Source organism: Bubalus bubalis, chromosome 17, assembly GCF_019923935.1.
Source record: "Bubalus bubalis isolate 160015118507 breed Murrah chromosome 17, NDDB_SH_1, whole genome shotgun sequence".
In the NCBI taxonomy this organism is placed as follows: domain Eukaryota; kingdom Metazoa; phylum Chordata; class Mammalia; order Artiodactyla; family Bovidae; genus Bubalus; species Bubalus bubalis.
In genome coordinates, this window is record NC_059173.1 from 25,835,206 (window position 1) to 25,856,994 (window position 21,789).

Genomic DNA, 21,789 nt, shown 5'->3' on the forward strand with positions numbered 1-21,789 from the left:
TGGGAATGTATGTTTTCAGAACCACCACCACTGCCCCCCAGTGAGTGTTTACAATTAAGCTACCATGAGAAATATTGAAATCTAGCCTGTTCCTTTCAGCTCACAGATGAAGCTGTGGGGCTGTGGACCTGGGGAGGTGGCCTGGGAAGACTGCAGCCCTCTCCAACCCCCATCCCAACTCTGACCGAAGTATACACTCTTAAGAAGGAATAAGAAAATGTTTGTTGTATAAACATCCCATTAAAGCCAGTCCCTAGAAGCACTCCTCTTTGTTTTTGTTCAGTCATTAAGTCATGTCCAACTCTTTGCGACCCCATGGACTGCAACATGCCAGGCTTCCCTGTCCTTCACTATCTCCCAGAGTTTGCTCAAACTCATATCCATTGAGTCAGTGATGCCATCCAACCATCTAATCCTCTGTTGCCTCCTTCTCCTCCTCCCCTCAATCTTTCTAGGGTCTTTTCCAATGAATCGGCTCTTCAAATCAGGTGGCCAAAGTATTGGAGTTTCAGCATCAGTCCTTCCACTGAATATTCAGGGTTGATTTCTTTAAAGATGGACTGGTTTGATCTTGCTGTCCAAGGGACTTTCACAAGTCCCCCTACACCCCACTATAAGGAAGTTACTGAATTGTTACTGGACTTAACTAGTCACATGGTCACCATCCGTCTCACTTCCCAGCCTGACAAATAATTCCATTCTATTTTACAATATGTAGTTTTAACTGTTTTGGTTTTGTCCAGTGAGGAAATGAACTTATATTGAGGGCATGGAGCTCACTGCCTCTGCTATCAATGCAGACATTGGACCATATATGAACATGTTCTGCAATTTATCAGACATGTAAATTAGTTGGTCCTACCAATGAACCTATAGATTCGGAAGCTCTAGTGGTGGAAGCAGTGTGATCTGTGGTTTTAACCAGCCCTCCAGGTGACCCTGATGCAGAAAAAGTTTGAGAACCACTCTCCTCCATGGGAACACGCATGCACTCAGCACCAAAGTTGTTAATCTGGAAAGTTACATGGGTAGGTACACAGCCAGCCACCTGGCGTTCCAGCTCGAGAATGCAGTTTTATCTCTTTGGAGGCAAAATTCAAATCTCATTTGTTTATCTGATAAATGAAATAGCTTATTTTAAGAGACCAACCCAAGAGTAAATTTCTTCTTTTTTTTTAACAGCAGGGAGCTCAAAACACACCTGGTTACAATTTCAGTTTCTCAATGGCATGTTGAGTGCACAGCCCGGCTCCACGAGCAGGAACAAATCAAGACCACTGCAATCTTTGCCAACTGCTCATCACAGGTGCTCCCGGTACAACTCAGGCAAGGTGTGGGCGGGGTCTGGGCGGGGCTGTCTGGCCCTGACGAAACTGCCGTTCCCCGGCAGCCAATCAGTACCTAGCACGGGCCGCTGCCTGCCATGCCGTTAGCTCGGTTACCACGTGCAGAGCAGTTTACTCCTTGAAGTCAGTGTCCATCCGCCCTGAAAAAAGAGGACCCTTCCCACTTCCACTGGCCCCCAGGCCCTTCAATCGCCCAGAGTGGACATTGAGGTAACAGCAAACCCAGCGGCTCTGAGGGGTAGAGAGGCACAGGGGTCCGTTTGGGCCGACATCATGGCTCAAAGTCCCAAGTCCCGGCGCGGAGGAATCTGGTGTGAGAAAACCGTTGGCTGCGCCGCGGTAACTGTTAGTGTGACCCGGGCGTCCGCTAGGTTGCGGAGGTTGGGAGCACGTAGCTGCAGACCAGCGCCGCAGGGTTGTCACCCTCGGGCTCCAGCCTGCGTGCCTGCGGCGGGGCATCCTCCACCGCGGTCCTTTAGCCTGTGCTGAGTCCTGTATTGAGGTGTCCTCTGCCGTCAGTGGGGGCGGGTGGGGCCGGAGAAGCGAACGGGATCGGGAGAAGGACTGGGGACCGCGCAGGGCAGCCTTAGGACGCGCGGAGGATTCGGCTGCATGTTTGGGGTGGACACTAGTGTCTTTGCCCCTGGGGTGGATGTCCACTTGACCTGGATGTCCTTTGTAGCTGGTGTGGTGCCTCTGAGCACCAGCTCGGTTTCTCACCTCCAGGTGATGGGAGTGGCTTGTGGTCCAGCCAGAGGGATGTTGAAGTGGGGAGGACACAGCTGAGTCCAGCCCGTATGCAGTGGACCCGGGTATGGGGTCGACCCGCGCGGTCTGGCTTGGACGCTGTGGGTATCGCGCTCCAGGGCCCTCGGGCTCAGCGATCATCAGAACCACCTGCAGTGAACAGGGTTTCTCTCTGGGGACTGGGAGTGGGACCCCCCCATTCCAATTTGCATTTCAATCGGGTGCTAGGCGTTGCCAGTCCAGGAGCACGCTCTGAGAACTACTGCAGTAATTTTTAAAAAAAATTCCTTATTGGGGTGGCAGTTCAGCTTATTACTAGGTTTTTACAACATATGCACATAGACACTGCTAGGTTGCCATGCTTTGGGCTTAGGTGCAAAGGACTAGACTGATGAGCAGCCCTATCTAGAGGAGCTCTTGAAATGTGTGTGTGAGAGGGAGGAGGAACTGCTTACCCATGAGATGTGGTAGTTGCTGTAATTAATACACATGCAAACAACTTGCTACAGGAAGGTGGAAGAGATGGCCTTTGGGCTGATCCTTAAAGGATAAGCTGAATTCTTCCATTTCAGAGGGGAGAGTGTGGTGCTTTAGCAAAGGATGTGTGTGCCCTGGGACAGAGTGCATCAAGGAATTTATCATAGCTGGTGCGTGGAGGAAAGTAGTGTTTGCTGGAGTATAAAGCAGAGATCTCCAGATTTGATTCAGTTGACCATTAGTAAGAGACTTGGGCATAGATCCCTGTGTGCTCCGTGCATGAGTTATGTATGTATGTGTGCATGCTTAGCTGCTCAATCATGTCAGATTCTGCGACCCCATGGATGGTAGCCCACCAGGTTCTTCTGCTGGGATTATCCCGGCTAGAATACTGAAGTGGGTTGCCATTTCCTCCTCTAGGGGATTTTCCTGACCCAGGGATCAAACCCACGTCTCCTGGGGCTCCTGCATTGGCAGGCAAATTCTTCACCGCTGAGCCACCTGGAAGGCCCAAGTTATGTATGTATAACAATTGTCATAATATACATATCGTAAATTCAGAATACTTTATAATGGCATTTAAAATTAGTTCTAATATGCTGGTTTCTCAGCAGATTATATTGTGTAACCTGCTTTGGAAATTGCTGATTAGATCATTAAAGTTTTTACAGGCATGTGAGCTAATGTATTTTTAGTCCTTTAGTGTTTGATAAAGAGGTCTTTAAAAGCGTAGTGTCATTAGATTTGTCTTCCTAGGAAAATGGCCATGGAACAAAAATGTTTAGAAGCTGAGAAAACTCAGAAAAGGCTTATCCTGACTTAAAGCGGAATGATTTAATTGTAAATAGTGTCATAATCTGCCCCTCTTTAGAACCTTAGATAGTCTCTCTGTGAATTGAATGTCAAATCCAAGCTCATTACCCTTCAATCACAATGGGCGTCTTTTAGTCCTGCAGACGAGCCAAGCTCTCAACACATAGTCAGGAGCTGTTCACTCTTATCTGAAGAGTGGCCCCACTGCTGCTGCTAAGTCACTTCAGTCATGTCCGACTCTGTGCGACCCCATAGACGGCAGCCCACCAGGCTCTCCCATCCCTGGGATTCTCCAGGCAAGAACACTGGAGTGGGTTGCCATTTCCTTCTCCAATGCGTGAAAGTGAAAAGTGAAAGTGAAGTCACTCAGTCATGTCTGACCCTCAGCGACCCCGTGGACTGCAGCCTTCCAGGCTCCTCTGTCCAGGGGATTTTCCAGGCAAGAGTACTGGAGTGGGGTGCCATTGCTTTCTCCAAGTGGTCCCACCTAACCTTCCAATTCCTAGTCCTCCTGCATCTCAGTTTAAATATTAGTTTTGTCGCAGACAGACCTCTTCAGTATGTAAATTAGTTCCTGCTTTCCTCTTTGTAAGAACATTCTTCTTTGTTCCTTGTTAAACTTAAATATTTGTGGTTATGATTTTTTTCTGCCATTTCCACAAGGGCTCACATGTGTTGAATGCTCGTGGTATGCCAGGCACTTTGTGCTCTCTGTGTGTTCACATTGAGTTGTTCTCAGTTGACCTGTGTGGTATAGGTTGTTATTGACTATTTTACAAATACAGACACGAGTCGTAGGTTATGTGATTTGCTTCACAGGTTATGTGAAGAAGAGCCAGTCTGGCTCTGATAATAACCTGATGATACTGCTTTCTACCCTATAGTTGGGGGTGAGTTGGTGGAGAACCTTTTATACACGGTAATATATTTGATGCCTGATAGATCCTAGCTTACATTAGGTACTCATTTACAGGGTGCTGTTGAAAAAATGTGGGGAATTGTTGATCATGTATGGTAGGAGCAGTAAAGGAGTAGTTTGGAGATGAATGACTGTTTCCTTAGAGACAGAGTGGATGCCACTCATTAAGAATGAAATTATGGGGCGTAAATGACGTGGTGAAAAAAAAAGATTAAGCTACATGCAACTGTGGAATGATCCAGGAAGATACAGTAGTGTATGTATAAGAGTTACTTAAAGGGCCTGGCAGAAAGCTTACCATAAGAGCCCTCTTGCATAGATTACATATCTAGGTGTGAAAGAACTATTCACCAATATCTTAAGACCTTTTATAATTAATTCAATTGAAAGATGACATACTGCATGAAAATAAGTCTGCTACTTCAGTGCTGTCACCTAGCACAGCAGCACTTAGGTTTTGCTGAAGGTGGGGATACTGCCTTAAGAGGCAGTATTGGATAGTGCCTTAAGAGGCTAGGAAACTCTGTGATTACCCAGGAGCTTATTTTAGAATCTTAACCAAATCAGTTTAAAGATAGCATTGTAGAAACACTCAAATATAATCGCAAACATTGAGTATTGTCTTCATGATTATTTCCTCTTAAGAAAAAGGAAAATGACTGGGAGAGCCAGAGCGAGAGCAAGAGGAAGGGCTCGTGGTCAGGAGATGGTGCAGCATGTGGGCGCCTCTGTGGTGAGTATGTCACTCTTTTCTAACTGCAGGGAGAGTCCTTGAGAAACAAACTGGCAAACGAAGATCATGGCATCTGGTCCCATCACTTCATGGGAAATAGATGGGGAAACAGGGGAAACAGTGGCAGACTTTATTTTTTTGGGCTCCAAAATCACTGCAGATGGTGACTGCAGCCATGAAATTAAAAGACCCTTACTCCTTGGAAGGAAAGTTATGACCAACCTAGACAGCATATTGAAAAGCAGAGACATTACTTTGCCAACAAAGGTCCGTCTAGTCAAGGCTATGGTTTTTCCAGTGGTCATGTATGGATGTGAGAGTTGGACTGTGAAGAAAGCTGAGCGCAGAAAGAATTGATGCTTTTGAACTGTGGTGTTGAAGAAGACTCTTGAGAGTCCCTTGGAAAGAGATCCAACCAGTCCATTCTGAAGGAGATCAGCCCTGGGATTTCTTCGGAGGGAATGATTCTGAAGCTGAAACTCCAGTACTTTGGCCACCTTATGCGAAGAGTTGACCCATTGGAAAAGACTCTGATGCTGGGAGGGATTGGGGGCAAGAGGAGAAGGGGACGACAGAGGATGAGATGGCCGGATGGCATCACTGACTCGATGGACGTGAGTCTGAGTGAACTCCGGGAGTTGGTGATGGACAGGGAGGCCTGGCGTGCTGTGATTCATGGGGTCGCAAAGAGTCGGACACGACTGAGCGACTGAACTGAACTGAAGCCTTCATCAGCTTAGGCTGTCAAATTAAATTTAAAAACTGTATCCTGTGAAGGAGGTAGGAACTGAACAAGGAAAATTGTGTTCTATGTCCTGAGGGTATTGGAAGTTGGTTCTTGACTTCACTTGGTAACCCTTCTTGAAGGAATTTCTTCGTAAGAGTAAGATATTTGATTACTAATTTAGATCAGTTTTGGTTGAATGCCTTAGATTTGTTTGACTAGTTATTTCCTCTGATGTCTGTGACCTCTTGACACAAAAAGAATGCTGTTTTTTATTTGCATATAACTGCAGAGTCAGCAGCCTGGTTACATTCAGCCTCGACCTCAGCAGCCGCCAGCAGAGGGGGAATTAGTTGGCCGTGGACGACAGAGAGGAACAGTGGGAGCAACAGGGAAGTCACAAGGTGAAGGGAGAGGGAAAGGGCTTCCTGTGTGTGTCTGTGCGCTTGTAGCAATAGATGGGGAGCAGTTACCAAAATCCTGTTTAAAGAAAAAGGAGTCCCAGCATCTCCCTCAGGCTGTGCAGCCTGCCATGGATCGCAGTGCCTCAGGATTTCTTTTCTTGGCAACAAAAAAGAGCAAATACTAGAGCCCCACATGAGCTTTTACAAAGCAGGTAAATTCTAAACTAATTATAAATGTGCTTATTAGGTATTAATCAATTTAGAACATTCTCTTGGCTTCTTTAGTGGTTTTATCAAAGCTGTACCAACTTTAGTGTTTGTAACTTTGACTTATAAAATATATTTTCACGTGTGTGGTATTGGTTCATCCTGTGGCAGCCAGTGGAGTCAGAACGCCGGTTCTGATTCCAAAAATGGTGCTTTTTCCCTGCATTGTTCCAAAAGCTAATTTTTTTGGATGCTTGGTATAAGATTCTAATAGTTAATAAGTTTGGTTTTAGAATTGAAAAAAACAAACTCATATATATACGTAGAGAATTACTGTAGTAACAGTGGCTTTTAAAACCCTGGGCTTGGCATGGGAAATGGGCAGTAAAAGTGTTGAAGCAAATGGAAAACTTGAGAACAAAGCTGGTTCCTTGCTTTATGCCTTGCACCACTATGACCAAATATTTAGTCATCACAGATGAAACCCATGAAATTTAGAAAACATGGATAAATCTAAGATGAACTTGAAGTGCTATGAATTGAACTGTGACAGATACTGTCAGACTCAAGAGACAACTTGGAAACTTCCTGAAATTAGAAAACAGCTCATCTTTCTGATACACAGAGCAGTCTTATGAATCTGTGATGGGAAAGTGGACAAAGGAAAAGGCAAATCATTGAAAAGTGCAAAGGGCAGTGAAAATGCTAAGCCTTACCATTAAGTTTAAATTGAACTGGAGCATTTTTTAATCTGGTATTCTCCATTTTATTTTTTTCCAGTTTTGGCAATTTTAAAATTGGAACTTGTGTTCCATGTAGGATTGTACTAACTTTTGGATGGCGTTTGTAATGTGTAGCAGCATTACACTTTAGTAGCAGTTATATTCGTGGTAATTTATCCAGACACTGAATAAGTACAGTCATGTAAGTAAGACTGTTAACTATATTCAAGACCCCAAAACTGGAAAAACCTGTTCGGTAAGGGTAAAACCTGTTGTACTTTAATAACAATGGAGTACCATTTAGCCATTTTCAAGAATGTAAAAACTTGACTGAAATGAAAACAAGTTGTAAAACAGCTTTGTATTTTTAGTAAATATGTGTTATTGTTGGTCAGTTGCTAAGTCGTGTCTGACTCTTTTTGACCCCATGGACTATAACCCACAGGCTCTTCTGTCGACAGGATTTTTCAGGCAAGAATACCGGAGTGGGTTGCTGTTTCAGGGATTGAATCTGCTTTTCCTGAGTTTCCTGCATTGCAGGCGGATTCTTTATCGCTGAGCCATTGGGAAAGCCCCAGTGGGCTACATGATGTTTTAATTTTTAAGGTCCTTGATTACAATTCGTTCATGGGAATCTCCGACTCAGTGGACATGGGTTTGGGTGGACTCTGGGAGTTGGTGATGGACAGGGAGGCCTGGCGTGCTGCAGTTCATGGGGTCGCAAAGAGTCGGACGTGACTGAGCGACTGAACTGAACTGATTGAATCACTTTCCCTGGATGAACTGATTGAATCATTTTCCTCAATCTTTTTTTAAAAAATTACCCATTTAATCCAAAAAGTGAACAGGGAGATATAATCCGTTCTATTAGAATAAATATGTCACATTAAGTTATAAATGTTTCTGATAATAGAAACATAAGGTTGCATGAGTTTCAAATATATAAGCCAAGTAAGAATTCTGTATCCAGCATTATAGCAGGATATATATCCTCCAACTAAATACCTTTAATGTGCTATATTTTTAAAATACCTTTTGAAATTATCTGATCTGGCAAGATAGTTGGAAAATCTTCAGAGGCCAAAAATGACAAGACTAAATCCAGAGTGGGAATCAAGTGCTGAAACCAGTGACTCCAAAAAACACCTCCAGGTCACTTGCTTTATTATATTTTCCCTAAACATTCTCTGTATTGATCTTCACTAATACATTTTTTTTAAACAATGACTCATGAATTTAAATTGAATTCTATGAAACTCAGTTCCCTACCTATATAAAGGTATATGTTTTTTAAAGATAAGGGCCATTGTGAGGACTCAGTGATACTCAGGGTAATGCAAAGCCCTGTTTTACCGTCTTTCCCTGCTCTTGTAAGTATTACATCTGAGAAGTGCTTCTCACAGTAAACGTTCAAGTATCCACTGTGTTTTAGAAATTAAAATGACAGCCTTAACAGATTTATCACTAATGAGGCATTAAGTGGAGAAGGCAATGGCAACCCACTCCAGTACTCTTGCCTGGAAAATCTCATGGGCAGAGGACCCTGGTAGGCTGCAGTCCATGGGGTCTCGAAGAGTCAGACACGACTGAGTGACTTCACTTTCACTTTTCACTTTAATGCATTGGAGAAGGAAATGGCAACCCACTCCAGTGTTCTTGCCTGGAGAATCCCAGGGTCGTGGGAACCTGGTGGGCTGCCATCTCTGTAGTTGCACAGAGTTGGACATGACTGAAGCGACTTAGCAGCAGCAGCAGCAGAGACATTAAGACCTTGAGTTTTCACTCTGTAAAGTGGGATATGGTGACATGGGAGGACTCTTAAATAGAACAATAGCATGTCCTGATTTGTGTTTTTAATAAATCATTCTGGAAGCTGCATGGAAGGGGAGCAAAGTTTCCAGTTGTATCCCTTTAAAAAAATTTTATTTATTTAATTAGAGGCTAATTACAATATTGTGGTTTTTACCATGCATTGAGGTGAATCAGCCACAGGTGTACATGTGTCCCCGTCCAGAACCCCTTCCCACATCCTTCCACATCCCATCTTTCTGGGTTGTCCTGGTACACCAACTTTGAGTACCCTGTTTCATGCATCGAACATGGACTGGTCATCTTTTTCACATATGGTAGTATACATGTTTCAATGCTATTCTCTCAAATCATCCCACCCTCACCTTCTCCCACAGAGTCCAAAAATCTGTTCTTTACATCTGTCTCTTTCACTGTCTTGCATATAGGGTTGTTGTTACCATCTTTCTAAATTCCATTTATATGTGTTAATATACTGTATTGGTGTTTTTCTTTCTGACTTACTTCACTGTGTAACAGGCTCCAGTTTCATCCACCTCATTAGAACTTACTCAGATATGTTCTTTTTTTTATAGCTGAGTAATATTCCATTGTGTATATGTACCACAACTTTCTTATCAATTTGTCTACTGATGGACATCTAGGTTGCTTCCATGTCCCAGCTATTATAAACAGTGCTGTGATGAATGTTGGGGTACACGTGTCTCTTTTAATTCTGGTTTCCTTGGTGTGTATGCCCAGCAGTGGGATTGCTGGGTCCTATGGCAGTTCTTTTTCCAGTTTTTTAAGGAATCTCCTCACTGTTCTCCATAGTGGCTGTACTAGTTTGCATTCCCACCAACAGCGTAAGAGGGTTCCCTTTTCTCCACCCTCTCCAGCATTTATTGTTTGTAGACTTTTTGAAGGTAGCCATTCTGACTGGGGTGTGATGATACCTCATTGTGGTTTTGATTTGCATTTCTCTGATAATGAGTGATGCTGAGCATCTTTTCATGTGTTTGTTAGTCATCTGTCTTCTTTGCAGAAATGTCTGTTTAGTTCTTTGGCCCATTTTATGATTGAGTCATTTATTTTTCTGGTATTGAGCTGCATAAACTGCTTGTATATTTTGGAGATTACTTTTCATTTCCTATTATTTTCTTCCATTCTGAAGGCTGCCTTTTCACCTTGCTTATAGTTTCCTTCATTGTGAAAAAGCTTTTAATTTAATTAGTTCCCATTTGTTTATTTTTGCTTGTATTTCCATTACTCTGGGAGGTGGGTCATAGAGGATCTTGCTGTGATTTGTGTCAGAGACTGTTCTGCCTGTTTTCCTCTAGTTTTATAGTTTCTGGTCTTACATTTAGATCTTTAATCCATTTTGAGTTTATTTTTGTCTATGGTGTTAGAAAGTGTTCCAGTTTCATTATTTTACAGGTGGTTGACCAGTTTTCCCAGCACCAGTTGTTAAAGAGATTGTCTTTTTTCCATTGTATATTTTTGCCTCCTTTGTCAAAGATAAGGTGTCCATAGGTGTGTGGATTCATCTCTGGACTTTCTATTTTGTTCCATTGATCTATATTTCTGTTTTTGCACCAGTACCATACTATCTTGATGGCTGTAGCTTTGTAGTGTAGTCCAAAGTCAGGCAGGTTGATTGCTCCAGTTCATCTTCTTTCTCCAGTTGTATCCCCATTTAAAACATCTTTTAGATTGATAGTTACTCAAATTTTGACTAAAGTATTAATAGTAGCAGTACTATATGTGGAGAGGGGAGCAGACGTCATTATTCTTTTCAGAAACTTGCAGTTAGATTTTCATATCCATAACTTTTTTTTCAAGAGAAACTCAAATTTTTCAAGGAAGAATTCAAATTAAGCATTTATGACCAGTTGTTGCTCTCAGATTAGATTCAGTATACCTGACCTTTGTTAGTGTGGACACCTTAAGCTGAAAGTCTTTAGTATAAAAAGTTCACCAGGGGTTTATTCAGTGGCTGAGTCATGTCTGACTCTTTTGCAACCCCAGGAACTGTAGCCTGCCCAGTTCCTCTGTCCGTATAATTTCCCAGGCAAGAATACTGGAGTGGGTTGCCATTTCCTTCTCCAGGGGATCTTCCTGATCTGTCTCCTGCATTGGCAGACAGATTCTTTACCACTGAACCACCAGGGAAGCCCCCAGATACTGAAAGATTTTAAAATGTAGAGACAGAGAGAGAGAACAAACAAATAAGACACTAAGGGGGGTATAGGGGATGGGGCTGGGGGTGGGATAAACTGTGAGACTGAGATTGACATACACACACTACTATGTATAACATAATGAGAAATGAGAACCTACTGTATAGCACCGGGACCTCAGTGCTCTGTGGTGACAGAGAGGGGATATATGTATGGCTGATTCACTTTTCTGTACAGCAGAAACTAACACAACATTGTAAAGCAACTAAATTCCAATTAAAAAAAAACTAAGATAATAAGACTTAAAACTAGAGCCCCTGAAAATCTTGAGGCACAAGAACCAGCATATTTAGCAGTACTTTTAAAGTGCTTTATAAATGAAGCTCTTACTTAAAACCTACCACATTCCAGTAAAAATCTGTTATAATCAATTTTTCAGGTGTAGAAATTGAACCTCATATTAAAATAACTTGTTTACAAGATATATCAGGAACCGATATATTTTGTTTGAGCTACATTACTTCTCTTTGAGAAGCTGGCAGTTCTAAGCTAATTTTAGCATTTGTGACTAGAAGAGGACTGGTCTCCCTTATCTTTTTGTTCTCCCAAGTCCATGACTTCTGTCACTAAGATTTATGTTTTGCTCAGAATGTCTGGTTGGGCTCCCTCTTGCCATCACATCCAGATTCCAGGCAAGACTGGCAGCTAGGGGCGTGGAGAATATAAAAGCCAGCTATTAATGCCTTTAAGGTGCTTTTGTAGAAGTTTCATCCAGTAATTTCTGCAAAAGTCTCTTAGGCCATCCTTACGTGCAAGGAAGGTAGAAATTTTAGTCTATTAGGTATGTGTGTGCACTCAGTCACTCAATTGTGTCCAACTCTTTGTGAGAACATGTACTGTAGCCTACCAGGCTCCTCTGTCCACAGAATTTCCCAAGCAAGAATACTGGAGAGGTTGCCATTTCCTACTTCAGGGGATCTTTGCAACTTAGGGCTCAAACCCTTGCCTCCTGCATTGGCAGGCAGATTCTTTACCACTATGCCACCTGGGAATCCCCTATTAGGTGTGTTACTTCCTAAATAAACTTTTAAAATAATGAAATATTGTTTATTGTGTAGTCAGCAGTCTCTGCTACACAAGGTAACATGCATGTTAACTGCAAGCTAGAATTTAACACTTGTCTATATAGCTTGTATTTGTTCTTTGGTCCACATCATACTAGTTATATGAAGTGTTCAGTTCAGTCACTCAGTCGTGTCCTACTCTTTGCGACGCTATGAACTGCAGCACGCCAGGCCTCCCTGTCCATCACCAACTCCCAGAGTCCACCCAAACCCATGTCCATTGAGTCGGTGATGCCATCCAACCACCTCATCCTCTGTCGTCCCCTTCTGCCCTCAATCTTTCCCAGCATCAGGGTCTTTTCAAGTGAGTCATCTCTTTGCATCAGATGGCCAAAGTATTGGAGTTCAGCTTCAACATCAATCCTTCCAATGAACACCCAGGACTGATTTCCTTTAGGATGGACTGGTTGGATCTCCTTGCAGTCCAAGGGACTCTCAAGAGTCTTCTTCAACACCACAGTTCAAAAGCATCAATTCTTCAGTGCTCAGCTTTCTTTGTAGTCCAACTCTCACATCCATACATGACCACTGGAAAAATTTTATACAAATTAAAAGACTTAATAATTTGGATATTTTAACCACAGTTTTTGCAAGTAACCATGTACTGATAGTTAACCTACCCCTAGATGTGTATCATGGTCATGGGATATGCACAGGCTCATCCCATCCATTCTGCTGGTTTTTAAGGGAATTGGTGAGGAAATTACATTTTAAACTTCAACATTTTCTAATTCAGGTAGCACATTTAAATTGTATAAACTTCCAATTCTTACAGCTATAATTATATCATAAAAGTTGTGAAAATACTGATATTAAGGCCCTTAGGTGGTATTATGCCTACAGACAGAAAAATAATTACCCAATCAGCAAATGTATTTTTCTAAGTTCTTGAATCAGTCCAGTCATCTTGACCTTCTATATATGTCCTGTGAGGGAGCTGAGTTTGCCTAGGGTGGTGACAAGCAGGGCTCCATGGAAGAGGGTCTAGCTGCGAAGTTGCTTTTTCCTTGGGTTGGCAGACACCTAGACATCCTGACAGGGTCGTTACGCGCTGTGTTTAGCGCCACAGGAGGCTTTGGGTTTCCTGCCGTAGTGCACTTTGGGAATTGCATTTGTCATGTTGCGTATTACTTAGATGTATTTTTTTCTTTGTTATTTTTTTTTTTTTAAAGAACTCCAGATATCTGCTGGATTCCAGGAGTTATCATTAGCAGAGAGAGGAGGTCGTCGTAGAGACTTTCATGATCTTGGTGTGAATACAAGACAGAACCTAGATCATGTGAAAGAATCAAAAACAGGTAGGTTAATCATTAAGAATAAGTGTCATGAGATTACTTTTCAAGTACACAGGACAGTAAATTGAAGCACTTTCACTTAGGTGTTTATTTGTATGATGAATTGCTCGGGTGAAAGAGTTTGTTTGTTCAAAGACTGCATGGATACTTTTTCCATTTTCCTCTCCTTTTTGGTTTTGAAATAGGTCATAGATGTTTTCAGCTGCACTGAAATGTTTGGATACATATCACATAGATCACTTTTCTCTTTAACGCTTTTTGCTATAAAGATTTCATTGCTTCAGTTGTAAATTACTTTAGGGATAATTGTTTTCTAAATGGATGCTTCCAGTAATTTATGGAAATAGAATAGCAGTCCCCGAAGTCAGATGTCTGAGAACTTGTGTTGTCTGTTGCTCTTAGCTCTTTGCTTACAGAACTGCATCTGCCTTGGCATGACAGTGAAGACTTCAAGGAAGCATAAACTTGACATATCATTAATCGAACATGACTTACTTTTACAGGTTCTTCAGGTATTATCGTAAGGCTAAGCACTAACCATTTCCGATTGACATCCCGTCCCCAGTGGGCCTTATATCAGTATCACATTGACTATAATCCATTGATGGAAGCCAGAAGACTCCGCTCAGCTCTTCTTTTTCAACATGAGGATTTAATTGGAAGGTGTCATGCTTTTGATGGAACGATACTATTTTTACCTAAAAGACTACAGCACAAGGTTATTTTAGTTGTTGGAATGGGGAGAGGGAAATGGGGATTCCCACCTCAGAGCCAAACTGCAACATTCTAGGGTAGCTTTAGAGAAACCCCATTCTGTCTGTTAGGGTTTATAATACCCCCAAAGGGTGTTCTGGCATAATTGTATCACTCTTAGATCTACCTGAGTGACTTAATCATTACAATCAAGTAATAATAAAGGACTTAAAATCATTTTCTCATACCCATTCTTTTTTTTTTTTAACTTTTCTCAATTTTCATGAGCTTGATCTTGATGGCTCAGATTGTTGCCTTATTCAACAGGCTTATGTATTGGGCTTATTTTAACAAAAGTTTGGTTTTCCATCACTCTGGCTTCAGGTTACTGAAGTTTTCAGTCAGACTCGAAATGGAGAGCACGTGAGGATAACAATCACCCTGACAAATGAACTCCCACCTACGTCACCAACTTGTTTGCAGTTCTATAATATTATTTTCAGGAGGTATGTTACTGTTTTTCTTTTAACATTTTAATAATAACATTTAATAATCTAAAGTTGAAAGGCAAGTATAGTAAGTACTTGTATACTTAGTACCTAGATTTGACAGTGATTGGTTAAGATCATTGGGTTACTCTTGAGTTTTAATCATTTTTAGGTGTGATATACTGATATAAATCTCATTTATTTGCTTTAAGCAAGTGTCATGTTGTTCACTTCCTTATTTGTGTTGAGATTAGACCTTTTAAATCCTATTTGAGCCTCTATTAAGAACACACAGTCTCTCAGAGGTCTGTCACTAACCTTATATTCCTTCTCTCCCACAGTGGGTACCAATTCAGAAAACAGGGCAGGATTTAGGCCTATTCAGATTTATTTCTTCCATCATAGGACATATACTGCATGCTCTATAATTTGCTTTCAGTGTGGATACTCTTTTTTTCCAAATCCAAAATTAGGACACATGTTTTAAGGAGACTGCCCTCTATCCCCCTGCTGAGTGGGAAGCAATCTGGATGAGACTGAAATTGGTGTGAGAATAGTGAGACATAATACTGGGGTTTGTAATTTACCCTTTTAAGATGGTCATAAGATATCTGCTACTGATTAATCTTGGTAGATATTTACTTGAATTAATGCAATAGGAGATTTACTTTTCTGTGAATGATGGGTTGGCAAACTTTTTTTCTTTTTTTTGCAAATGGCCAGATAGTAAACATTTTAGGTTTTTCAGGCCATATTATCTGTATCTCAACCATTCTACTTTGCTGTTGAAGCAGAAAAGCAGTCATTGAGCACATAACGATCATGGTTGTGTTCCAATGATGGACACTTCACTGATGGACACTGAAACTTGAATTTCTTATAATTCATGCATCTTTATCCATTATTATAGTTTTGATTTTTTTTCTAGACCTTTAAAAGCTGTTTAAAAAAAATAGCTCTTAGGCCATACAAAAACCAGCAGGTAGGCTGGATTTGGCCCACCTACAAGCTATAGTTTGCCAACCTATGCTGTAAGCAGTATGCCATTATAATTGTAGTGTGGGATACTTATCAGTAGTCATTATTCTGACTTTTCAAATTCTAGGCTTTTGAAGATCATGAATTTGCAACAAATTGGACGGAATTACTATAACCCAAGTGACCCAATTGATATTCCAAATCATAGGTTTGTATAAATTGGGAAGTTTCTATTTCTTAGGTTTAATCACAGACTTTGAAAGTGATGCTCTGTTTTGAAATGATCAGATTTACTATGGCTGTTAATGGTACCCATCACATTAAATGAACATTTAACTTGGTTTGAACAATAAAGGAGACATCCCAGGATACCTGGCGCTTTAAAGATCATGGGATATTTACTTGTCGCAGGGAAAATGCATAGAGTTTTCCAACACAAAGTTTATATTTGCTCTTCAGTTGCTCAGTTGTGTCCGACTCTTTGCAACCCCATAGACTGCAGCATGTGAGGCTTCCTTGTCCATCACCAGCTGCTGGAGCTTGTTCAAACTCATGTCCATTGAGTTGGTGATGCTATCCAACCATCTCATCCTCTTTTGTTCCCTTCTCCTGCTGCCTTCTATTTTCCCAGCATCATGGTCTTTTCCAGTGAATCAGCTCTTCACATCAGGTGGCCAAAGTATTGGAGCTTCAGTTTCAGCATCAGCCCTTACAGTGAATATTCTGGACCGATTTCCTTTAGCGTTGACTGGTTTGATCTCCTTACAGTCCAAGGGACTCTCAAACGTCTTCTCCAATACCACAGTTCAAAAGCATCAGTTCTTCAGCACTCAGCTTTCTTTATGGTCCATCTCTCAAATCTGTACATGCTTACACATCCATACATACACATATTTGCTCATCACCTAAACTCATCACAAAAACTCATCACCTAATTATGATTGCTTCAAAAGTTACTGCAGTGTATCAAGATGTACACTCAAATGGTTTAGGTTTATTTATAATAATTGTAGATATTTTCAATTAGACTTTTCAAGTTTTTAGATCAATATAAAATTTTAGTAAAGTTAGTGTATTAATTTAAAATGGAAATTATAATGTTATTATAAAATAACATTCATTGTTGGAGATCTTAAAAAGATCAGTATTTATCTGGAAAAGATAAAAATAAGTAAATTTAGTGAAAGACTTATCCTTTTGACCTAGCTAATAGAGGTAAAAAACAACTTGTTACATACAAAGCATATTGGGGTATTCATAGGAGTTACTTCATGGCTTTCATTCCATTTGACAGATTGGTGATTTGGCCTGGCTTCACTACTTCTATTCTTCAGTATGAAAATAACATCATGCTCTGCACTGATGTCAGTCATAAAGTTCTTCGAAGTGAAACTGTTCTAGATTTCATGTTCAACTTGTTTCATCAAACCGAAGAACACAAATTTCAAGAACAAGTGTCTAAGGAACTGATTGGTTTAATTGTTCTCACCAAGTAAGACTTTTAAGAATGTAAACTAATTTTACAAGTCTTAAGATGTTTGGGCTTTCTAGCCCTAAAATGTTAGTTGGGAAGTAGGGTTTAAGATTGAGAGGTGAGAGTAGCACAGAAATGGGAGGGAAACTTACAACCTCTCTTAAGAGTTAAAAGATTGGGGGGAATATACTCATCTGAAAAGGAGAAATATCCAATTATTTCTGTCCTTTTTAGTTATAATTTTATTTTCTAATATTAATTTAGTTACATCCCCATCCATCTAGCGTCAGTTCAGTTCAGTTGCTCAGTCGTGTCCAACTCTGTAACCCCATAGACTGCAGCACACCAGGCTTCACAGCTTTTAAGAAATTTGTTTCCTTGTTCTTTCTATACTATTGCACATTACCAAATGATTTGAAATTTTATTTTCTAGAAAGTGTATGTTGTCTAGTTTTTTCTTTTTAATAACATTTCTACATGTTTTAATCAAATATTGACAAATCTCAACTGGTCATAGGTATAACAACAAAACATACAGAGTAGATGATATTGACTGGGACCAGAATCCAAAGAGTACCTTTAAGAAAGCAGATGGCTCTGAAGTCAGTTTCTTAGAGTACTACAGGAAGGTAAGACATTAATATTGATTTTTATCTTTTTAATGTGAATTGCTTGGACCTTAGGAGAAATCTGAAATACCTTCAGTAGAATTTTCTAATAGCTAATGAATTTTCTAATACATATGGAACAAGTGGCTCTTAAAGCTGTATATAAATATGTTTATCAACCCAGTCACAGCATAGTTAGCTCATTAGCAAGTGAGATGTGCTCTTTACTGGTTCTTTTTCTGAAGCAGATTCAGGATTACATTTGAACTTAACCATGTAGAGGACAAATAAGATAATAGATGATAAAAAATACAAGTTAACAGCTTACCATACTGTCTGATTCTGTAATTAGCACTTTTTCAAAAACTTCATCTGCCAATGGCAGCTCAAGATCTTTGAACCCTTAGCATCAGTTGTGATAAATCTGCAAATGGGTTAACTCTTAACCTTTGTCTAACATGTTGACAATTCAGACAGACTTGTTACATGGAGGTTAGATAGTAAGTTCAGTGGTTGATCTTCCAGCACCAGTTTGTAAAAGATGATTCTAGCTTTTGGCACAGTGATCACTAAATTGAAAAAGACACCAGAGACAAATAACATTAAGTTTGTACAAAAGTAATTGTGGCTTTGGACCATGAATTTCAAGTCATCATCAGTTCAATTCAGTTGCTCAGTCATGTCCGACTCTCTGGGACCCCATGGACTGCAACACGCCAGGCTTTCCTGTCCGTCACCAACTCCTGGAGCTTGCTCAAACTCGTGTCCATCAAGTTGGTGATGCCATTCAACCATCTCATCCTCTGTTGTCCCCTTCCCCTCCTGCCTTCAATCTTTCCCAGCACCAGGGTCTTTTCCAGTGAGTCAGTTCTTTGCATCAGGTGGCCAAAGTACTGGAACTTCAGCATCAGTCCTTCCAATGAATGTTCAGGACTGATTTCCTTTAGGATTGACTGATTTGATCTCCTTACTGTCCAAGGGACTCTCAAGAGTCTTCTCCAACAGCACAGTTCAAAAGCATTAATTCTTTGGCATTCAACTTTGTTTATGGTCCATCTCTCACATCCATACATGACTATTGGAAAAACCATAGCTTTGACAGAATAGACCTTTGTCAGTAATGTCTCTGCTTTTTAATATGCTGTCTAAGTTTGTCGTAGCTTTTCTTCCAAGGAGCAAGCGCCTTTTAATTTAATGGCTGCAGTCACCATCTGCAGTGATTTTGGAGCCCAAGAAAATAAGCTCTGTCACTGTGTCCATTGTTTCCCCATCTCTTTGCCCTGAAGTTATGGGACTGGATGCTATGATCTTCATTTTCTGAATGTTGAGTTTTAAGCCAACTTTTTCACTCTCCTCTTCCACTTTCATCAAGAGGCTCTTTAGTTCCTCTTTGCTTTCTGATATAAGGGTGGTGTCATCTGCATATCTGAGCTTATTGGTATTTCTCCTGGCAATCTTGATTCCAGCTTATGCTTCATCTAGCCCAGCATTTCACATGATGTACTCTGCATATGCATGGTGACAATATACAGCCTTGACATACTCCTTTCCCAATTTGGAAACAGTCCGTTGTTCCATGTCCAGTTCTAACCGTTGCTTCTTAACCTGCATATGGATTTCTCAGGAGGCAGGTCAGGTGGTCTGGTATTCCCATCTTTTTCAGAATTTTCCAGTTTGTTTGTGAGCCACACAGTCAAAGGCTTTAGTGTAAAGGAAGCAGAAGTAGATGTTTTTCTGGAATTCTCTTACTTTTTCTGTGATCCAGTGGATGTTGGCAGTTTGATCTCTGGTTCTTCCTTTTCTAAATCCAACTTGTACGTCTGAAAGTTCTTGGTTCATGTACTGTTGAAACCTAATTTGGAGAATTTTGAGCATTACTTTGCTAGGGTGGAAGATGAGTGCAATTTGGCGGTAATTTAAACATTCTTTGGCATAGCCTTTCTTTGGGATTGGAATGAAAACTGACCTTTTCCAATCCTGTGGCCACTGCTGAGCTTTCCAAATTTGCTAGCATATTGAGTGTAGCACTTTAACAGTATCATCTTTCAGGATTTGAAATAGCTCAGCTGGAATTCCATCACCTCCACTAGCTTTATTCAAAGTGATGCTTCTTCAGGCCCATTTGACTTTGCACTCCAGGATATCTTGCTCTCGGTGAGTGATCACACTATCGTGGTTATCTGGGTCATTAAGATCTTTTTTGTACAGTTCTTCTGTGTATTCTTGCCACCTCTTCTTAATCTCTTCTGCTTCTATTAGGTCCACACCATTTCTGTCCTTTATTGAGCCCATCTTTGCATGAAATGGTCCCTTGGTATCTCTAATTTTCTTGAAGAGATCTCTAGTCTTTCATAACTAAGCTCCAACACATCTTTATTAACCAAAATAGGCAGCATTCCAATCAACACATTTTTGCCAACGAGAAATAAGTTTGTTTATTCCTATAGTGTAAAAATCTGTGCTTCGGGATTAGATGAACTCTTGGAAAGCATTTGCTGCCTTCTGCTGGTTGTGGAAGCATTTTGCCAATAGAAAGTTGTCAAGATGCTTGAAAAAGTGGTAGTCAGTTGGCTCGAGGTCAGGTGAATACGGCCGATGAGGCAAAACCTTGTAGCCCAATTGTTTGAACTTTTGAAGCGTTGATTATTGATGTGAGGTTAGGCATTGTTGTGGAGAAGTGGGCCTGTTTTGTTGGCTAATACTGGCTGCAGGCTTGCAGTTTTTGGTGCATCTCATCAATTTGCTGAGCATACCTTTCATATATAATGTTTTCACCGGGATTCAGAAAACTGTAGTGGATCAAATGAGCATCAGATGACCAGAAAAAGGTTTTTTTGGCACAAGTTTGTCTTTGGGAAGTGCTTTGGAGCTGCTTCTCGGTCTAACCACTGAGCTGGTTGTTGCCAGTTGTATAAAATCCACTTTTGATATTATTGCATAGAATAAGACAATTCAAAACTAGTTTTTTGGTTTGTGGTCAGCTTGTGAGGCACCCATTTGTGGAACTTTTTCACCTTTCCAGTTTGCTTCAAATGCAGAATGACCACAGAATGGTCGACGTTGAGTTCTTCAGCAGCATCTGGTATAACTGTAAGGGGATCAGGTTCAGTGATGCTCTCAGTTGGTCATTGTCGATTCCGATGGCCGGCCACTGCTCTCCTCATCTTCAAGTCTCTTGTGTCTTTAGTAAAACTTCTGCAGTATACATTTGTTAGCAGTTCCTGGGCCAAATGTATTGTTAATGTTGTAAGTTGTCTCTGCTGCTTTATGATACATTTTGAACTAAAAAAAATATTGCTTGAATTTGCTTTTTGTGTAACATTTCTATAGTCTGAAATAAATATAAGCAGCAAGTAATAAGTCATTAGCAAGAAATGTACATTAAAATGATGTATAACCACATTTATTTAAGAATGAATTCCAATATCAAATGGCAAAGTTCAACAGTGTAAAACTGAAGTTACTTGTGGACCAACCTAATAGAACAGCTACTGACTAGAAGAAAATAAAATGTTTCTATAGGAAGGCATCAGACATTGTTGTAGTGGTCAGAGATGAGCAGATCTGCCTCCTAAATTCTTAGAAGTCACTTCCCATTTGATGTGCTCTGTCAGAAGTGCAGGAAAACACATCAGTTAAAATTTAAAGCTTGTCTTTGAAGTGCTAAAATTTATATAACTTTTTCTATTTTCTGTAGATTTTTTTTTTCTGAAAAGTAGAATAAATGAACTATTGTGTGTGTGTGTGTGTTTATATATATTATGTCAAAAGTATTCATCTGACTGGTGATCTTTGAAATGTCTTTTTGCTGAAAAATCTGTTGCTGCCTGATCTTCAGCTGCTCTCCTGTGAATGAGAAGATCAGATGCCACTCTGGAGGGAAATGATGCCCTAAGAAGTTGCATTAAGAACTGGTCTTACTCTGGCAAAATGAAAACAGGCCAAGGGTCATCTCAGCTTGATTTCCCTACTGCTGTTTTTAACCTCTGAAAATTCCTTGTAGACTTGAACCACGTTTGACCTAGATTCTTCTGAGTGTCAGAGGTTACTGTGACAAATGAGCTCTGGC

General features: G+C 40.6%; 1 protein-coding gene across 2 annotated transcripts in view; it reads left to right on the top strand.

The window, feature by feature from the left end:
- Positions 1–869: 869 nt before the first annotated feature.
- PIWIL1 (piwi like RNA-mediated gene silencing 1) overlaps positions 870–21,789 on the top strand; it is a 37,705-nt gene continuing 16,785 nt past the window's right edge. Inside the window, exons 1-9 of one of the 2 annotated variants that reach the window (XM_044930301.1) lie at positions 870–1,556; positions 4,948–5,035; positions 6,052–6,163; positions 13,357–13,482; positions 13,983–14,197; positions 14,557–14,678; positions 15,766–15,846; positions 16,933–17,130; positions 17,630–17,741. In XM_044930301.1, the coding sequence (XP_044786236.1) occupies positions 4,958–5,035; positions 6,052–6,163; positions 13,357–13,482; positions 13,983–14,197; positions 14,557–14,678; positions 15,766–15,846; positions 16,933–17,130; positions 17,630–17,741 (1,044 nt within the window). In that variant the 5' untranslated portion in view covers positions 870–1,556; positions 4,948–4,957. Of the gene's footprint in view, positions 1,557–3,039; positions 3,090–4,947; positions 5,036–6,051; positions 6,164–13,356; positions 13,483–13,982; positions 14,198–14,556; positions 14,679–15,765; positions 15,847–16,932; positions 17,131–17,629; positions 17,742–21,789 lie in introns of those variants that run through there. The other variant, XM_006042001.3, reaches the window with a different exon arrangement.